Source organism: Schistocerca cancellata, chromosome 2 (assembly GCF_023864275.1).
Source record: "Schistocerca cancellata isolate TAMUIC-IGC-003103 chromosome 2, iqSchCanc2.1, whole genome shotgun sequence".
NCBI lineage: Eukaryota > Metazoa > Arthropoda > Insecta > Orthoptera > Acrididae > Schistocerca > Schistocerca cancellata.
This window is the reverse complement of record NC_064627.1, coordinates 339534075-339554775: the sequence shown is the minus strand read 5'-3', so window position 1 is coordinate 339554775 and position 20701 is coordinate 339534075. Positions and strand designations below refer to the sequence as shown.

The 20701-nt window shown below is 44.4% G+C and overlaps 1 protein-coding gene across 1 annotated transcript in view; it reads right to left on the bottom strand.

Moving 5' to 3' along the window:
* The window catches only part of LOC126153857 (uncharacterized), a 1728205-nt gene that overhangs the window by 241185 nt on the left and 1466319 nt on the right, over positions 1–20701 (bottom strand). The window contains exon 39 of the mRNA XM_049916098.1: positions 3186–3469. Within this exon, the coding sequence (XP_049772055.1) occupies positions 3186–3469 (284 nt within the window). The remainder of the gene's footprint in view (positions 1–3185; positions 3470–20701) is intronic.

The window sequence follows — 20701 nt, the reverse complement described above, 5'->3', positions numbered from 1 at the left end:
GTAACAGAGACGGCGAAAAACGAATCCCTGACAGTTGCAGTGGACTTGGGACGGCTGCTTTACATGTCTATCTCGGTCAATCACTTAACGCGATTTTGTGTACGTCTGTGGCAAAGCCTCATCGTTGTCGCATCTCTAAAGACGGATATTGTTTTCGCCTGCAACCGTTAGGGCCCCGTAGCCGAAAACTGACAACAGTGTTGCCAACTGTCAGCGACCTCCTTCCTCTACTGTACACCCTGGCCACTGCTGCCTGTGGACGCCTGGATTACCGACTGCCTGTGCTTGAGCAGTTGCGCAGTCTACTTCCTTGAAAGGGAACGCTTACTGTAATACAAGCACCGACTGAAAATTTTTTGCAGAAAACTAAATTTTTAACAAACAGTGAAAACGCAACTGAATATCTGGAAATACGTAAGGGCCGAATGGAGAAGGTTAAATCAATTTCATGTGTTGGGGAGATAATGTAAGAAAGTAGTTCGGTAAGAGTCACTGTAGATGAAACGATAGATAAAATGGGAAGGACATATGGAGTAACTATAGACGTTTGCAATTAAAATGAAAAACTAAGGCAATACAGTAGAGTAGTGAAGCTAGAATATCTATATGCAAGTGAATTTCAAGTATTAAAATACAATTTAGATAAATTAGAAATAGCAGAAAGTCAAATCGTCGCAAAAATATCAGGCTTACAAAAAACTATGGGAATTACTAAGTAACGATACAGTTTATCGATACACTGTAAACATATAAGAAGTAATGGCAAAAATGGTGTTACTGATTTATATCGGGTGCGAGACAGAGGATACCCAAGAAATCTTCAAACATTTAGTGGTAATGAGTCGACAAGTTAGATGCACAAAAAAAAAGGAGAGAGAGAGAGAGAGAGAGAGAGAGAGAGAGAGAGAGAGAGAGAGAGAGAGAGAGAGAGCAATACATTGGCCTGCAAAACTTAAGGACAAAAGTAACTTTTGCATGATGCGTTGTTGCCAGGTAGCATAGCTCGTTGTAACTTGGACCACACAGGATGAACTGTACAGTATAATCCAATAGCCAACCGAAAGAAATTCGCAATGAGACGAACAGAAACGACAGTTTTATTCAAAGACATAATTGCACAGAAGCCACTACGAATCATGATGGTCCCTTGTAAATTATGAAAGGCGGGAAATGGTTGTTATTAGGGTGAGTGATCACCACGCACAGAACTGCATGCTCTTCAACGTGCTCCCATGCTGGCCACAAGGTTGGTAAGGAGTTCTTGTGGGATGGCCTTCCATTCCTCCACTGGGGTGGGTGGCAACTGATGGATGGTCGCCGGTGCATGTGGAAGTTCTGCGGTACGTCTCGCCAACGCTTCCCACCGTTCTGGATGGGACTTAAGCCGGGAGAAATGAGCAGGTCAGTCCATTCTGCAAGTATCATTTCTTTCCAAGAGCGATTCCAGCTACACTGTTCGATGCGGCCGCACACTGTCATCCATGAAAATGAAGTTAGGGTGGAATGCACTCCTGAAAAGATGCTCTCGGGGAAGGGTACAGTCTCACTATAACGGCGACTGTTCAGAGGTTTGGAGGACAGTACGACAGTTCAACATTATGCCTCCACACACAATTACACATGCACCAACTAAACGAACATCTTTCACAATGTTCCTGGGCGCATTAATGTTCTCAGCTCTCACCAATTAAGGGTACATCCAGAATCACTACTCAGACTGAATCTGCTCTCAGCCGGGAAGAGCACGAGACACCAGTCCTCGATGGTCCAGTCCGTCCGCTCTTGGTATCATTGCAAACGGGGCCACCGATATGCTGCTCTCAATGGAACACAAAAAACTGATCGTCGGGAAAAGAGACCGCCCCCATTTAGTCGCCATGCCAGTGTGGAGCATCAGATTGCGTGCCTTGCAGTCCGGTTAAATGTGGTTGCAATTGCACCCGCTGTTTGATGTTGGTACATTCTAGTCTGTTGTAGAACATAGTTGTCATCTGCTTCTGTAGCTGACCGTGGTGGACTGCTTACTGTCCTTCGGGTAGCAGTGTCTTTGGTTCGGAACGCCTCCCATGCACGGGAAACAATATTATGAACAATACGAAACTCCTGGGATACACTCCGCACGCCGGCCGGTGTGGCCGAGCGGATCTAGGCGCTTCTCTCCGGAACCATGCTGCTGCTACGGTCGCAGGTTCGAATCTTGCCTCGGGCATGGATGTGTGTGACGTTCTTAGGTTAGTTAGGTTTAAGTAGTTCTAAGTTCTAGGGGACTAATGACCTCAGATGTTAAGTTTCATAGTGCTCAGAGCCATTTGAACCATTTGAACACTCCGCACACTTCGTTTGACTTCCAGTTTCCCGACGATTTTTCCGTATGTGAAGTCATCCAGCTGTTGTCTTTGGGTCATATTGTATTGAAGAACACCACAACTGTGCACCGTAACTGCTCGCTGATTGACTTATGTTGTCTTTTCCTGTCCCTTCAACTCCCTCGTGTTGAGAAGCAAGCCCCATTTGACGCTATATTCGCGGTATGTGGCATCGAACCTTGTGTGGACGATCAGGATACCTTTGGTAAGATGCTCCCGCACTTTCCTTCATTTCCATCGTGTGATTAATATGTTGTGTTACTTTGTTCCTCTTGTCAAATGGTTCAAATGGCTCTGAGCAGTATGGGACTTAACATATGAGGTCATCAGTCCCCTAGAACTTAGAACTACTTAAACCTAACTAACCTAAGGACATCACACACATCCATGCCCGAGGCAGGATTCGAACCTGCGACCGTAACAGCAGCGCGGTTCCGGAGAGAAGCGCCTAGAGCCACTCGGCCACAGCGGCCGGCTCCATCTTGTCCCTACGTTTTTGCAGAGCAGTGAACAGAAGATGAAGAAACATCTAACAGAGAAGTGTTTAGAGAAGAAGTATTGAATTTGTAAGGAATCGAAGTTAGTAGAGTGAAAAAAAGAACTCGTCTGAAGTGATCAGGAGACAGGAAGGAAAAACGGAGTGAACAGATGAAAGAGTACTGGAAGAAAATAAGAGAACAACGACATGGTGCTTTGTCGGTCCATCCATGAGAGTAAAAAAATAGAGGATGGGGCACAGGCTGTGGTGAAGGATACAGGAATTGGTGCTTCCTATAGGGCGGGCAGTTGAACAGAAAGTAGGTAGAGCGCGACACTGACCTCGTTGAAGCGCTTGATGAGGCTGCGCACGGAGGGCCTCTGCGCGCCGTGTCCCGGTCCCGCCTGCTGCTGGTGCTCGCCGCTGCTGGGGCTGCCGCTGCTCGAGCCCAGGTCGAGCGTGACCTGGCGCAGGTAGTCGATGGGCGGCACCTGGTAGAAGAGGCGGTGCTCGGCGTCCGCCAGCCGCAGCGCCACCTCCTCGGGCACGTGCAGCAGGCGGTGCAGCGCCTCGAGCTCCTCGGCCGCCACCACCTGCAGGGTCAGCAGCGACCGCTTCACCAGCTCTGGAACACCCCGCCACATCCACCAGTGGAGCCCATGAGGCTCGGCCACGGGCCCCGTCCTGCGCACAAGCCAAACGCGGCCCCCGGCTGCAACGCTAACCGGCCGACCCTGCCCACACATCATGGCGGCGCGCGGTGCTCCTCCAAGGCGGGCCGTCTGCAGACCCTCCCACTTACGTGTTCACCCGGCTTACACGCCGCAACTTAAAGATCTCCCAACAACACTTTATTGGGGAGAATCTTCCCAACGAATTTCAGCTTCCCGGTTTATCACCCGATAATTCATTCGTCTCGATGGAACCCTAGCTCTAGTTTTCTAATTGGCCAGAAGATGATAAGTTGGAAACTCGCCGGAACGATGCATCAGAACGAAGCTGTTGCTCGGCTTACAAAAAAATGAGCTTCAAAGTTTTGTGAAGGGTGTTTCATCACTGACAGCGAAGGCTTATACTTGTAATAGCATACGTTAGTCTTATGGGTAGTCATAGTTTTAACTATGGTACTGCTTGTTGGCTTTTGACTCTGGATCTTCGGCTTACGTTTGCTGATCGATTTTTTTTGCTATTTTAGTTCCGTCAGCACGTGTAGTTGGCACTGTCAAAGATTCAGCCTCCACATCTGGTGATGAACAGACCGTCACCACCAGTGGAGGGTGAACTTTCGACAGTGCGAGCCACTTTCAGTGACTAAATGACAAAAAAGTCGCTAAACAAATGTAGGTCTAGGATCCCGAGGCCAGTCAATAAGTGGACTCGAAAGCCTCGACAGTTTTGTTTTAATTATCAGCTGGACAAAAACAAAATTACATAAATAATTTCTTGTTTATTTGCAGGATCGCGAAATTCTGGTACATAGTGAACTCCCCGCGCCGCAGTACAATGAAACGCCAATTGAAGAGGCAAAAATGGTGCAGCCCAAAGTGCGGCAAATTCGTATTCTGCAGCAGTGGAAACGTAACAGTTGCGTCAGGGTAAACCAACTGACTTCTTTAGCAGTTTGGTCCATTCTAATAGAGCCGAAACAATTCCGCTGCTGCCGGCAACTAATTAGCACACGATACTCCACTTTATAAACAGGCTGTCTCTCTTTGTTTTGACTGATCTAGTGGCGTAATAAGGTACTGTAGCGAGACGACTACGATTTGTACTGAGACTACGGAATTGTACCTGCACTTAACCAAAAAATTAACAACATAAACTTATGTTTTCGAGGTAGTAAGTAAATCCTTACGTCCACCCGCTGTAAAGACACAACATAGCTAGTGAACATGGGTCCACAAACGAGCAGTTTGCAACATAATACTGTGAACGTGTTGTTACGAACCACCACTGACTGAGGTACGAAGTAGTGACCCAATTAGCTCCGCCACCGATGTCGCTAACGCATGCTTGCGCGCTTGCTCTCGATCCGGAGATAAGGCTGTTCGAATCCTGGTCGTGGATGAAATTTTCGGTACCGATATTTGGTCGGCGAGACGAGGAGAGGTGGCGACGTAAAGCTCCTAATCACCAGTCCTTGTCAGACTACACAGTGTCTCATGAAGTGAGGGCAGATTATGCTGTTGATGGTAATCCGTCCATGAGATGGGCTTGCTAAGACGGCGCCCCCTCGGTGCTACTGGAGAGCAGTAGGCTATGTGACATCATCGTGTTTCGCCCTCTTCCTTCCATCATCATCATCGCACACCCCAAACATAACACAACACTATACGTACGTCTGTTACACTCACCTACAGTCAAAAAATAGATATAAGATACACCTCTCCATATACGCGTGGAAAAGTGAGGAATGGAAATCTTTCCTACTTCCGCTCCCGAACATAGGATCTCTCATACAGCAATCCCATAGGACTTTACTTTTTTTATAGTTCAAATCTAGTGTAAACGCACAATATGCAGTTCGCGAGTCGCCACATCAGTATCGTATCTCATTGAATAGGGTATTTTTCATTGGTCCACACATTCTCCCAAAAAATGTGATACACGAGAGTACTTTCCGTTTCTGCGGCACGGTCTTCCAAGACTGCTTGAGGACGTTCCCCTTAAGCAATGTGGTACATGCATGATGGGCGGTCACATTTTGCTCATGACATCTAGCGCGCCAATAAGGTTCAACGTGGGTAGGTCAGCACGGCCGGTAGCCTCTCCTCCGAGATCACCTGACCTGAGTCCTCTCGTTTTGTTTGTCCGAGGTATTGTCGGAAGTGTACAGCATTCCAGTTGACACGATTAAATAACTGGAACAGCACATTCCACGGTCTTGTCAAGCTTTGCGAAATATTGGAAAGATCTCGTAACTCACTCCAATGACGAGTGCAGTTTAGCGGTACAAATACGTCTACGAAAGGTAGGTACGAGTATCCAATGAATTGCAAACTTTAACGTGCTGGCCTGGAATTGTATTTTACGAGGGCGTGCTAAAAGTAATACCTCCGAATATTTTTATGAAAACTATTAGAGCCTTTATAATATAGCAAAATTTATGCTTCATTGCTACATATTTATTTCTGAAGATAGTCACCTTCGTGACGAACACATTTCTTCCACTCAGAGAACAGTTCGTTGGTACCGTCAATGTACAATGTTTGACTTTATTGACTGAACCACAGCCTCACCTCTGCTCCCACCACTTCGTGTCACTGTCGAAGTGAAATCCTCGAAGAAGTTCTCTAATTTGTGTATCGGGTGAGCGAAGTTGGGATTGTATGTAGAATATTCGACAGGGAACCCAAGGCGTCGGATTGCTGCAAATGTCGCAGGGCTGGTGTGCGGTGTGGCATTGTCATGCTGAAGGATAGGGTACTACATCTGTGGACGAACTCTTCCAATTCGGCGTTTCAGTTCTGTGAATGTCTCTCACGCACTGACAGTTACGCGAAAAATTGCGACGCTACACGCTACAATTCGGAGCCCTGTATTGGTAAAGGGTTGCAACTTACGTCAGCGAAGCGGGAAGGTCAACCGAGTAATATGCATGACTTAAATACCTCAACTCTTAATGAGAACAGAACAAAAAATTCTGAGGCATAACGTTTTAGCACGGCCTCGAACGTTAAGGTAGGCCACGGGTGAAACTTGAGCTCAACAATTTGGGGATTTAATCCAAAATATTATATTTTAAATCCATTTGTAGTAGCTACGACATAACTTCATGCGGAAGTCAATGGTGGCACGTACCAGTCTCGTTTGCGGACTCAAATTTCCTCAACGTTTTCGCTTCTATTTTGGTATACTTTTAGCCGTGCCTGTTAATCGCGATAAACCCTGTACAATAGTGTCAGCAGCCCTCTTAGATAGTTGGTTGACGTTGCTGTTGTGTGCTGCAAAGTGCCGTACGCCAAATGATTGTAAGGTTTACTGAAGGAAGAGAGGCTCGGATTTAATGTCTCGTCGACGAAGAGATCAGTAAGATGGAATGAGGAAAGAAATCAACTCCGAAGGTGTTTGGTCAAGGCGACCTAGGAAGGAAGCCGACTGGATCATTAGACTCAAAACACAAATTCTTATTGGGAGAGGCTGGAGGAAGGGACTCGGACGGTCTTTTGCTAACGAACCACACCAGAAATTACCTTAACTGTTTTAGGGAAAGTGCGGGAAAGCTGAATCTGAATGGTCGTGCGGGAATTTGAACCTTCGTCCTCCCGAGTGCGAGTCCATTGTATAGAGAATCCAAGGGTGTCCTGAATGTGGATGGCCAAACGTCAATTGACAGCCGCTTTTTCGAACGCGAGTGCAGTGTCTTAATAACTGTGACAACTCTCTCAGTGACTATATCGAAGAGAAGCTCGTCTTATGTGTGATAAAAGTGAGAAATACGTATAAACAAGAGAAACAACTGATATCGTACATCAGCTCTCGGAACCTGTCATATCCTTTAACATCAGAGGGAAATACCACGAAACGACATCAAATTGGAGAATAGATATATTTACTGGTACTCAAGGCGATTGATGGTGATGGGAAGTGGGGGGAGGGATTCTGAAAAAGTGAGGCGGTGCACTGCAGCCGTAAAATACACATAAGTTATTGTGAAATTCGAATTTCTCCCGTCACATACAATGTTCAAAGAACTTACAGGAACTCGACCGCCGCTTGACGTCTTCGACAACCACCGATATCTCGCATGGTGCACTCCCTGCCATTTTCAAGCCACAAATGTAGCGAGAGAGAGCGATGTGGAATGAAATCTAAAACTTCGGTATTCAGGGCAAAGGCCGAAAGACAGCATACACACACACACACACACACATCATAAACTCCAGCGCCACCACATAGAAAAGGATGACCAATGTCATAAATTATCGATAATAAGTATGAATTACTAACGGATGAGGTAACATTTACACCAGCTGCTACCCCGACCAGGGATGGAGCAGGATTGCAAACAGAGTTTAAGCGAAAACTTGCATCTCTGCTCATAGGATCTCTAGCTAATTTAATCTCAACTGTTTCCTTAATAGTAATATCACCGGCAGTAAGTGGAAGAGTTTCAGTGTTGTATTCGACAGGATGGCCGGTGTCAATGTCAATGCCTCGCAATTGCTCCCCGACAACTGGAGTTTGTTTCCAAGGAATTATTTCGCCTCCATTTAATGACTGCTTCGAAAATTTCGGCGTTTTATTAGAACTGGCTGGACTGCGGTTCTTCGTCGTAGTTCTCCGGGAATTTCTTTCCTCAGCGCTGTTTTATCGCCTAGTACTATCAACATGGCTCTAAGTGACTTAAATACATTTTAGGTTACTGGAATCCATAATAAAATCTCCATTTATGCATAAATCACATTAACAGATGTAAATGAGACTAACATTGGCATTATTATGCATACGTATTGTAATTACTGTATGAAAATGAGGATTGTTTCTCAAAAACATCAACTCGGGTGCACCTGAAAATGAATTTGAAAAACGCAAATGCACATTAATAGCTTCAACGGGCATCATTGTAGGTGAAGAATTTAGTGTGCTATCTACATTAAGCCGCAGTTTCTGGCTTGTCTAGTTCTTGGTAACAAGTCCTTTTCTTAGACTCAAGCTAACAAATGAAATTTTTTGGCACACAACAGTGCTCTCATTTAATTAAATTTTTTCTGCCCGTAATATCCAACCCATAGACTAGATACAACGTTACGTATCGATTAGTGAGCAGCTTACTCTATTCAGTATGGAACTTTCACTCCGCAATAGCCCACACTGTGAAGTAAACTTTTGTGGTAGAATGAAACCATCGGAACAAGGCTGGAAGCGAGATCTTCTGTATGAACCACTGCTCTGCTGTCAAAATCGATAACCAATTTTATAGTCACTTCTGGTTCACTGACGATACCGTGTTCATAAGGGAAGTTGTGATTCAAGGATTGAATGTTTTGTGTCCAACCAATTGGAATTGACTTTGAAAACACTGAAGTTACCTCCGATGGCTCTTACATCGGCCAAACAAAAGAGTTTGGGAAAGCTACCCAAACAGCTGGGATTTTCCAGCGAACTTGCAAACGGACGTGTGCAGTACTTTTGAGCTATCAGAGACAGTCTGCGGTACATTAACATTGTCTATGGTAAAGGAGAGCACGCAAAGAAAATGGCGAGACGGATACTGGCTGACTATCAGTTTCAGAAAAGGATTCGAATGGACGTGATCAAAGAAAAAGTACTGGTAGAATATTTTTCCTGGAGAGAACCACTTGTGGTAAACTTCTTAGTGTGTGAGTGGTCTTTAAATTATGTGCATACGTATACATAAAAAAAGCAAGATCACAAGCAGTCTGCACTGGAACGTAATGGCGCGGAATTTTCGTCGGAACCACCACCATCACAAGGAAATTTAATCAGTTGGGAAACAAAAAGCGAAAGCTAATGTAAAATGTATCTTAACGTGAACTAGCCGTCTGAAGATGAACCTGTGGTTCGATACCGGTAACGGCGCTATTTAAATACACTACTGGCCATTAAAATTGCTACACCACGAAGATGAAGTGCTACAGACGCGAAATTTAACCGACAGGAAGAAGATGCTGTGATATGGAAATGATAAGCTTTTCAGAGCATTCACGCAAGGTTGGCGCCGGTGGCGACACCTACAAAGAGCTGACATGAGGAAAGTTTCCAACCGGTTTCTCATACACGAACAGCAGTTGACCGGCGTTGCCTGGTGAAACGTTGTTGTGATGCCTCGTGTAAGGAGGAGAAATGCGTACCATTGCGTTTCCGACTTTGATAAAGGTCAGATTGTAGCCTATCGCAATTGCGGTTTATCGTATCGTGACACTGCCGCTCGCGTTGATCGAGATCCAATTAGCAGAATATTGAATCGGTAGGTTCTGGAGGGTAATACGGAATGCCGTACTGGATCCCAACGGCCTCGTATCACTTGCAGTCGAGATGACAGGCATCTTATCCGCATGGCTGTAACGGATTGTGCAGCCCCGTCTCGATCCCTGAGTAAACAGATGGGGACGTTTGCAAGACAACAACCATCTGCACGAACAGTTCGACGACGTTTGCAGCAGCATGGACTATCAGCTCGGAGACCATGGCTGCGGTTACCCTTGACGCTGCATCACAGACAGGAGCGCCTGCGATGGTGTACTCAACTATGAACCTGGGTACACGAATGGCAAATCGTCATTTTTTCGGATGAATCCAGGTTCTCTTTACAGTATCTGGTCGCATCCGTGTTTGGCGACATCGCGGTGAACGCACATTGGAAGCGTGTGTTCGTCATCGCCATACTGGCGTATGACCCGGCGTGATGGCATGAGTTACCATTGGTTGCACGTCTTGGTCACCTCTTGTTCGCATTGACGGCACTTTGAACAGTGGACGTTACATTTCAGATGTGTTACGACCCGTGGCTCTACCCTTCATTCGATCGCTGCGAAACCCTACATTTCAGCAGGATAATGGACGACTGCATGTTGCAGGTCCTGTACGGGCCTTTCTGGATACAGAAAATGTTCGACTGCTGCCCTGGCCAGCACATTCTCCAGATCTCTCACCAACTGCAAACGTCTGGTCAATGGTGGCCGAGCAACTGGCTCGTCACAATACGCCAGGCACTACTCTTGATGAACTGTGTTGAAGCTGCATGGGTAGCTGTACCTGTACACGCCATCCAAGCTCTGTTTGACTCAATTCCCAGGCGTATCAAGGCCATTATTACGGCCAGAGGTGGTTGTTCTGGGTACTGATTTGTCAGGATCTATTCACCAAAATTGGGTGAAAATATAATCACATGTCAGTTCTAGTATAATATATTTCTCCACTGAATACCCGTTTATCATCTGCATTTTTTCTTGGTGTAGCAATTTTAATTGCCAGTAGTGTAAATAAATAGTATTTTTAATAGTGGCTGGTTGCTGTTATATTCTATGTAAGGGGCAAGAGATTTCAAAACGACATTCCACGACTCCCCCGAGAATCATTTCACAAGTAGTCCATCTGAAAGCCTAGAGCAACACACCTCAACTGTGAATAAGATCGCAACTTCTTGAGCAATTCTTAATGTTTTCGTGTGTCTTCACTTCTGGATGCACTCCATCTTTTGCGGGAGACATCTGTAGCACGGCTGCAGGTTTAAGACCACCCGCGAAAGCACAGATGTGTCTCATAGAGTACACGCGCACGCCGGAGTGGCACATGAGGAGTGTTACGGAGGGGGAGGAGGAGGGAAAATATACATAAAATCAGAAGGGACGGCGCGCCGATCGCAAAGTGGAAAGAGTACGGCATGGGAAATGGAACGCTTAGGGCGGGAAGCTGGCGCAACAAATTAAATTTGCCTCCACAGAAAATCAAAGGCGGCGGCGGCGGCAGCAGCAGCAGCGAGTGAGGGTTCCGCTGTTCTTTTTTTTATTTTTGCCGGCGGCTTCATTTGCAGCGGCAGCAGCGACCTGAACGTACGCGCGTCACCGTCTCGGCGTGCTCGTGCAAACTCAGCCCGACGTCGTCTGTTGTGCCCGCGACTCCGCTGCCGCGACAGGTAACGAAGTAACACATTGGCGGGGCGGGCCGCGCCGGTGTCTCGCAGGCTGCAGGGAGGCGCTTGGAGGAACACCGGCGCACAAGTCTACTGCTTTCTGTGCATCTCCTGTATGGCGGCGCCTCAGTAACATTAGTGGGTGAGTAGGGGGGGGGCGGGGGAGGGGGGGAGGAGGCACTTCCCTGAGCAGGTGGAGCACGAGCCTCGCTCCGTGCCGCTACCTGCTGCACACACAATGTGAGTTCCGTGAATCCCATAGAAAATATTTGCTGCAACCATTCGATACACGCCATTGTGGATCCATGGCAGAGCCCCATGCGATGTGCAACATATACAACTATTAATATCTCTAACTTAACAGCATACATTGTACAACAGGTTTCCCAGCAGGAGTGTTAGAACTTTCATTGCCACAATTTCTTAATTGCCCGAATCGTGAGATACTTGCAGACAAGATACAATTGTTTAGCCACAAAATCAAGGAATTTTTAAGATTTTTTTGCGCTACCGAAGGAGGAAAAGGATATACATAACAGGGAACACACTTCGGTAAGTTTGAGCCAACACTTTTTTCTTGGTCTTCAGACTGGTTTGGCGCGGTCCGCCACGACTTCCCTGCTGTGCCAACCTCTTCATCTGAAAGCCACACTTACACTCATCACTCTCAATTATTTGTGGGACATTTCCAATCTCTTTCGTCCTCTATAATTTTTTTCAGTACCTCACTCTAATACCATGAAGAAAAACTCGACAACTAATGAGGTCTTTGACAGACGATGTAGGCTTCAGGACCCAGAAGTATATAAAATACCGTGTGGATGTGGACAGTTTTATGTCGGACAGACTATGCGTACTATTGCACAGCGGTGTGTAGAACATGGGAGATGATTTCGTCTTCGTTACCCTGAGAAATCAGCTGTAGCACAGCATGCTGCATTTGACGAGACATCTGTTCTCGGATAGGTTTTTTTTTTAAAAAAAAACAGTGATAAAAATTTGTGACAACTCCCTCAATAAAGACGGCAGTCTGAAGCTAAGCTCGGCTTGGGACCCGGCCATCGGAAGGTTGAAGCAGGCGCTGCGGACACCTAAGGAAAAATTTACCTTATATGGCGATGCAGCGAGCACTAGTGACGCCAAAGAAGACATATAAGGACGGTAACAAGAACCAAAAGGCAGTCACAACTCGACAATGGCTGAGGTGTATTTGGCCGGAAGCAGAGGATTTTAAACCACTTGACGCGGCTGTAAGCTCGAGAGAATTTTATCACTATCACCACGAGAGTTGTTAACTGATAGTAACATACGTCCCATCATCCTGTCCTTTTCTTGTCAGAGTTTTCCACTATTCCCTTCTTCGCCGGCTCTGCAGAGAACTATCTGATTCGTTATCTTATTACTGCACTTAATTTTCAGCATTTTCCTTATCACACCACGTCCCAAATGCTGAGATCCTCATATTTTCCAATTTTGCCACAATCCATGGTTCACTTCCGTGCAATTTCTTGTCCCAGATCTATATTTTCAGTAACTTCTTCCACACATTAAGGTATATGCTTTATACTAGCGGACTTCCATTAGTGGGGAATGTCCTCTTTGCCTGTGCTAGTCTGCTTCTTACATGCTCCTTTCTTGTCCGTCATGGGTTACTTTGCTTCCAAGGTAGCAGAATTCCTTTTACTCACTCATCTACATCGTGGTCGCCAGTGTTGATGTTCAGTTTGTCGATTATCTCATTTCTGCCACTCCCAATTAATTCCTCTGTCTTTAGCTAACTCTCAATCTGTAGTCTGTGCTCTTTACACTGTTGTTCCACTCAAAAGATCCTGTAATTCCTTCTCACTCTCAATGGAAAGCAACTTCTTCAGTTGATCTTAATATTCTCTGAAATTTAATCTCATTCCTGAAGCGCTGTGTTATTTTCATCATTGTTCTTCGGTATTTAGGTTGAACAATAAGGCAGAACGCATTGCCTTACGCCCTGTTTAATCCGACCACTTATCTCTTGGTCTTGCAAATTGGAGCGCGCACATATTTGACACAGCCTCTTGCCTGTGGGATTCAGTCTTTAAACACTTTCACAGACAGTGATCCCAGCTGAGGCATACAAAAGCGACCACAACGACTGATACAACATTCAGGGTACGTTTCATTAGAATGCTGTACTGCTGGTTTTGAGACATTTACAGAGTCTTCATCCAGTTGTAAGTAAATTTTACATATATTGCCAAAGGAACATCCTACGAATATCTCGTCAGCGTTACGAAACGACGTTAAAAATTGACAATTAAGCACATAAAATAGCAACTTGCAGCTTTACTCTCTCTTCCTGACGCGGCTTCTACTGTTATGTCTTCGTTTTCTCCTGAATTGCCATGTGTTAAAGTATAACACTTATTTTCAGGTTATTAGTTTTATTTTAATTACCCAAAGTGAATTGGAGATGCGAATTCCATGGCTGTGCCAGTTGTTTGACAGCCATACGGCATTAGTGTAATTTCAGGCAGTTTTAGAGCATCAATGCCGTGAAACTGTTTTGGACGGACAAGGCAAGAGATAGCACTGTCAGCCAAGAAATCTGATTGTGATTTACAAGGAACGTAGTTCAAGTTTTAAGGTTCTTCAATTATTGCAAATACCTTACACTCTCGATAGCACAATTTCGAGTAAAACGTCCGCCGCTCGTAGTCTCGCGGTAGCGTTCTCGCTTCCCGAGTACGGGGTCCCGGGTTCGATTCCCGGCGGGGTCAGGGATTTTCCCTGCCTCGAGATGACTGGGTGTTTGTGTTGTCCTCATCATTTCATCATCATCCAGGAAAGTGGCGAAATTGGGCTGAGTAAAGATTGGGTAATTGTACGGGCGCTGATAACCACGCAGTTGAGCGCCCCACAAACCAAACATCATCATCATCATCGAGTAAAACGGCAGGGAATATTTCGTACATAACTTCAAAGTTAGTGTCAACTATTAAAAGTTATACTTTCTTTCATTTGCAACCCTTAAGGTGGTATTGACAAGAGCCATACTTTTATTCATAGGATGACTTCACAAAACATTACGTGTATCTATTGAATCGGGTCGTCTTATTCTGGTGACTTCTGGTGAATATAATCGCTGAATCTTACGAGATCCGAATGAGGAAGACGTCACGGTAACTACCAGTATATGTGTACGACGCTACATTCTTCGTTGTAAATTGCAATCTCTTACTTCGCTGGGCAGTATTTTTTTTAAAAAATATTGGTACAGGCCTATGCTTAACTGCACGAGAAGCAGCTGTCTAAAAGATTATATGGAATAAAAAAATGATTTTGCATGCGCGATGAAGTCTTATTACATTATAACCAAGTGTTTCGCGTTCACTCGTTTACTAGAACGAACAAAGCACCCTCTGAGCATTTGAAAGTGAAGTAATTGTTTTGATGCTTAAGTACGATCTGTACTACGTCACAAAGCAATCAAAACAGCTTCCACATGCACATAATACTGTACTTATGTAACAATCGATATTACGTTTCTAAAAATAAAAACTATTACATTAATCTCTTACGTATTTTCCAAAGTTCTAACACTCGTATTGGAAAACTTGATAGTTTCAAAGTAAGCTATTTTTTTTTAGTCAGATGATTCTGGCAATGGGCACACATTCAACCAACATACTAGTGCTGTAAATAGTACGAGGCAATGCTCCACATGTTTGAAAGAAAGCATTTTGCAAGTCTGCTTTACTCATCAGATGGGAGTGTAGCGCTCACGTCTACGATAAAAAAATTACTCGGATTCTTCAAACACAGCGGTATTTGCATTAAATAATTACAGCTGTGTAGGCAAATATATGGAAGTTAATTAATTGCATCGAGGAACTCTATCCGAGCAAAACGTATCGAAACGTAATGACAGAGGAAATTCAACACAGAAATCATAAAATTTTTACTATATATAGTTAATACCGGGACACGGAAACGTTTAAACTGGCAGTAGTGGGAATAAGACAGGTGATTAGGTCACACAGTTGGGTATATAGACAGCATTAGTTTCGCGTTCTATACGTGAATGGCACAGGAAAAAATTCTAATACGTGTTACAGTGGGAAGAAGCCTTTACTAAACACGACACACAGTTGTTTGCAGAGTTTGTACGTAGATATAGATACGGAAGATGCAATATGGCTATTATTAATGGTGCTGTATACATGTTTTCCTTTCTTCACGTAATGTTGCAACTTCATTGTTGTATGACAATCATTCCGGTCTATAAGTGGCAAGCGTATGTCCTGATTATTATCCACGCAAGTCGCAACGTGACAGGTATAATGTGACACCTATAATTACCCGCTGTGATGTTCGTTTGCTTCTCCTTAATATTTCCTAGAACGATACCATCGGACGTTTTTGTAGCACAGTCCTCAAACGTAGAGTAGGCTGTTTATAAGGCATGCCCCATTTATGTTTCAAACTGAAAGCAACATCTTTCGAGCTAACTCTCTTATCGATCGCAAGCGACGAGTGCGAAGCGTCATTATACTCGAGGCGAAATTAGGACGAGCACCAAGTGCTACAAACAAAAGACGCGTTGCAGTGCAACAGCAGGTTTTTTTCTTTCTTTCACATGCATTTAGTTGTGCCTGGGTTTTCAGCGAAAAACTTGCGGAAAAACACCAACCCGAGGAACGTTTCCGTACGAACATGTGTGATTGGTATACTGTTTTGACTATCTCTGTGGTTTATGAATACTAACAGTTGAAATACTCTCCTGACCATAAAAACTGCAACACTAGGAACGACAGCAAATATAAAAATTTTGTTGATGTGCGTATACCATATAGCGGAATACTACAGTATTTGCATGTGATTTAGGAGTGTAAAAGCTGCGATCTGGGTATGTCATTACTTGCTGTTCCAACTCTGCGGCGTAGTTCATCAATCGCAGTTGCTAGCGAAAGGTGTCGAGCCTGTATGGGGAAGGTGTTGACCAGAGTAACAGTCACACATCCTTCGTATTGAAGTAGGAGAAACGTGAACATGCGGTCTTGGGTTATCTCGTTGAAAGAAAATGCCAAGGAGACTTCGAGGATACGGCATAGCCAGAGGCCTTAAAACGTCATAAACATAACCGCTGCTGTCCAGTCTATCAGCTACACGCTTTATCCAGTGGTGCTGGACCGAATGATGACGAGGTATGCAGTTTGGCAGCGTTCAGCCTCCTTGGAGTCTCTAAATTCGGACGTTTCCATTGTGTTTCTGTTCGCAGAAGCGGAACTCGTTTGGAAAAAAGACGTAGTGCCTCATGTGCCCGGTATCATCGTTGGCCACATCAATGTCTACTGCCCAGTCTATGAAAACTGAAAGGATAGTCACCTTGCTGACAGTTTATGATGCTGCAGACAGTACCTTAGTTTAACCAAGCCCATTTCCTGATTCAGCGTATGTTACGTGGCTGTGCGATCGTACCTGGCCGCGCAACAATATGTATGTCCTCTGCAGCGCTAGTCGCGGGAGCCGTTGAATGGCGTTGAGTGTGTTCCTCCTGAACCCATAGATTCCATATTCACACGACAATCGTGGGATCACGACCCACTCGGGCAGTAGTATTACGGAATGGTGAACCACAATCTCGAAAGCCACGATAGAGTCGCTGCCAAATTCTGTCACGTACTGTTATACATTTCTCCTTCGTATATGAGTCATAACACTATCACCTCTCAAACAAACAACATTCAAATGCGATTTCCGAAAGAGAAACTAGCTGCGTAATCTTTCACGTCTACAAAAGCAGGTGGTGTTACGCCTACGTAGTTTGTGTGCTTGCGCTGGAACGCTACACATTTGCATATCCATGGATTTAGTAGGCCGCACTTCATGCTCCACGTCTATTTGACGTTTGTAACAAGCTGCATTCATGGTGTTGCAGATTTTAGTGGCAAACAGTGTACTTTTGCTGGAGGCGTGCACTTCAGACACGTTTTCATCTACGGTCAATTACACATGTAAGAAACTGAATTACAGTTAGCTGGACCTAATGATAAAGCGAATAAATAACTTGATCACGTGACTGGGATGGCGAGAGAACTTTCAGTGGCTTTCTGAGTCAGAGTCGAGGCCAGAACAGCGATATCGACACATTTGTTCGAGGGAAGTTCCTACGTGACCGATGAATTGGACACTCCGTCTTCGGGACTGGGTAGATACTGGACCTTACACGTGCCACCGTGTCAAGGATTTTTCGTAAATACCTCGGTTCGAGGATACTCACTGCTGCTTGAAACGCCTCGGGCAACTACGTGGTGGTAATGATTGGAAAGAAGATTATCGCAGACTGTATTAGCGAAGAGGATGGTGAACACCCTGCAGGTCAGTCGCCTACTCAGTGATGAACGATATCAACCGGGAAACAGCATTTTAAGTCATCGCTTTTTGATTGGTTTGATGCGGCTCACCATGAATTCCTCTCCTGTACCAGCCTCTTCATCTCAGTGTAGCATTTGTTCCCACCATCCTCATTTAACTGTTGAATATTTTTCAGTCTTCCCTCTGGTTTTTATTCTCCCAACTCTCATAACTACCATGGAAGTTATTTCTTGACGTCTTAACACAGGTCCCATTACCCTCGCTTCTCTTCTTGACAATGTATTCCATATGTTCCTCTCCACGCTGATTCTACGGAGAATGTCCCCACTTCTTTCTTATCGATTCGCTTAATTTTAAACATCCTTCTGTAGCAAATACTTCGATTCTCTTCGGCTCCGGTTTGCTCATAGTTCTTGATGCACTTTTATAAAATGCAAAATGATATGCTCCGAACGTACGATCACATTAATGTTTTCTTAAGTTAACGCTGATGTTGGACATTAGTAGACTTCTTTTCGACAGGAATGCTCTCTTTTCCTCTCATAGTCTTCTTGCTCCCTTCTTACTTCGTGTATCATATGTTATTTTGCAACCAAGACAGCAGAATAAGTTCGTCTACTTCGTGATCCCCAGTTCTGGTACTAAGTTTATAATTAATCTCATTTCTGATACTCCTTATTCCTTTAGTTTTACTTCAATTTTCCCTTAATCCACAGTATGTGTTCATTAGACTGTTCGTTCCATTACATAGGTCCGTCAGTTCTCCCTCACCTTCACTGATAATAGTACTGTCGTCAACGTATCTTGTCGTTGATAACGTTACACTCTGAATTTTAATCTCACCTCTCACCTGAAGCGATCGTACTGCCAATAATCACCACCTAGTAACAGAACACGCTAGTCATCGCAAAACACGCTGCCTGTACCCACTGCCCGTCGTAAAAGACAGTGGTTAGCATAAGTGGAGGAACACCGCCGATGGACGCTGAAAGCAGGAGAAAAGGCCGCCTAAACACGTGAATCACGGCACACATTGGTACAGTAGAATGGTACGAGCGTGTTCAAAGGGACGCGAGATGTCACAGAGCACAGCTGAGGCAGGTGCTGGGGATCATATAATTCGAGTTTCTCCCATGTGGGAAATTTATTAATCTGTACCATGACTGAACTTCCACAACAAACTCTAGAGCTCCTTCGAACCGTCTGCGCTGACCTGTTCCCATATCAGATAATACTGCATACGACTCTCAAATGCTCACAATCAGCAATGCACCGCAGTGTTCAGACAACTTTTTTGGGTGGTCATAGCTTTATTTTTGTGAAATCTAAGCGTTACAACTGAAAAGAAACACCAGAGAAAGCAAAACATCGTATCTGTAATGCAAAAGACAAAGAAAAATAGTCTATCTGTAATTCAAGATTGCATAAGATGAGCAAGCTAAGGAAGAAAAAAAAAATTATTAATCCAAATACTGAATGATTTGAAGAAGTTACTTTACATTGCGAGTAGCGTACATTCGGAAGCGAGTCTTGGAAAGAAACTGTTTTGGGGAAGGTGAATCAAAGACTGCAGAAAACTTAGCAGGTGCAAAATTCTACTAGCGGAACTGCCTACACGACACTTGTCTATCCTCTTGAATGAGATCCTTACCAGATACGATTGATGGACGACATCGAAAAGCTTCGAAGGGGGCCACCTGGAATGTCATCGATATGATGATCCAGGTGATAGTTGTGAAAAGAGAGATTTTTCACGAAATTACAATCATTAACTTTCTCCTCTGAACGCCACAGTATTTTGTAGACTTTCATCTACATAGGGAAAACAGACAGTCGTGACAAAATAAGAGAAATCAGAGCGCACGCGGAAAGATTTAGGTGTTCGTTTTCCCATGTGCTCTTCGAAATTCGAAAGGTAGAAGAATACTCTGAAGGTAGTTCTTGGAACCCTCTGCCAAATACTTAGTCTGAATCGGAGAGTAATTTTGTAGCTGAAGCTATAATTAAGGAGATAGAAAATAAGTGAAGATATTTGTTTACGTATTTGTAGTTTAACATCGCATCCAGTTCGAGATTACTTGAGATAGATTACTACTCGGAGAGATATTTTGGCGTTTAAGGTCCAGACGATATAAAGGTAATTACAGAGAAAGCAAAAACTCAGACTGGAGAAGGATGGAGTATAGTAACGGTCGTGCCCTTTTCTAAGGAACAACCGCATCATTCGCCTGAAGTTCTTACGGAAAAAATATCATCAGTAGCACGACAGCCCTTTGTAAACCTTCCCCTTCGTTGCACATTATTCCGTTCTTTCCCGCTTAGTGTAGAACTACTCCGATTCTCGCCTGTTATTTTCCGATGTCCTCTCTGACACCTACCTCCCACCTTAGTTTCCGTCTTCCAACCCTCTTGGCCCCTTCAGGCACTGCATTTACATCTTCTTAAGCATTTTGTCATTAGCTCTAAGTACCATGACCTGCCCATTCCAGCCTTTCGATCAAATTCAACTGACAGTGTATGGTTCATTATATAGATTTGTAATGCATTGTTGAATCTCCTACTCCGGATACCATTTTGTTTCACTGACTCAAAATTTTGTCTCAAGATTTTCCTTTCACATATTCCAAATTGATTTTCACCGAAATTAGTGTGCAGTTTTCAGCAACATACGGTAGCACTCACCTCACTAAAGCTTTAAACGTCATAGCTTAAGTTTTCCTGCACAGAATCTTAGATGTTTTTTGAGACAATGGCAGCAGTTGTTGGCCAACAATAATCGTTTATGAATTTGGTCGTTGAATTGTCCGTACAGTTTACTCCAGATCCAAGGTGAATTAAACTACATGCAACACCAAATGTATATGAATTTCTGTGAATGGGAGTTTTCATTACGATAATCTTTCTTAGTTA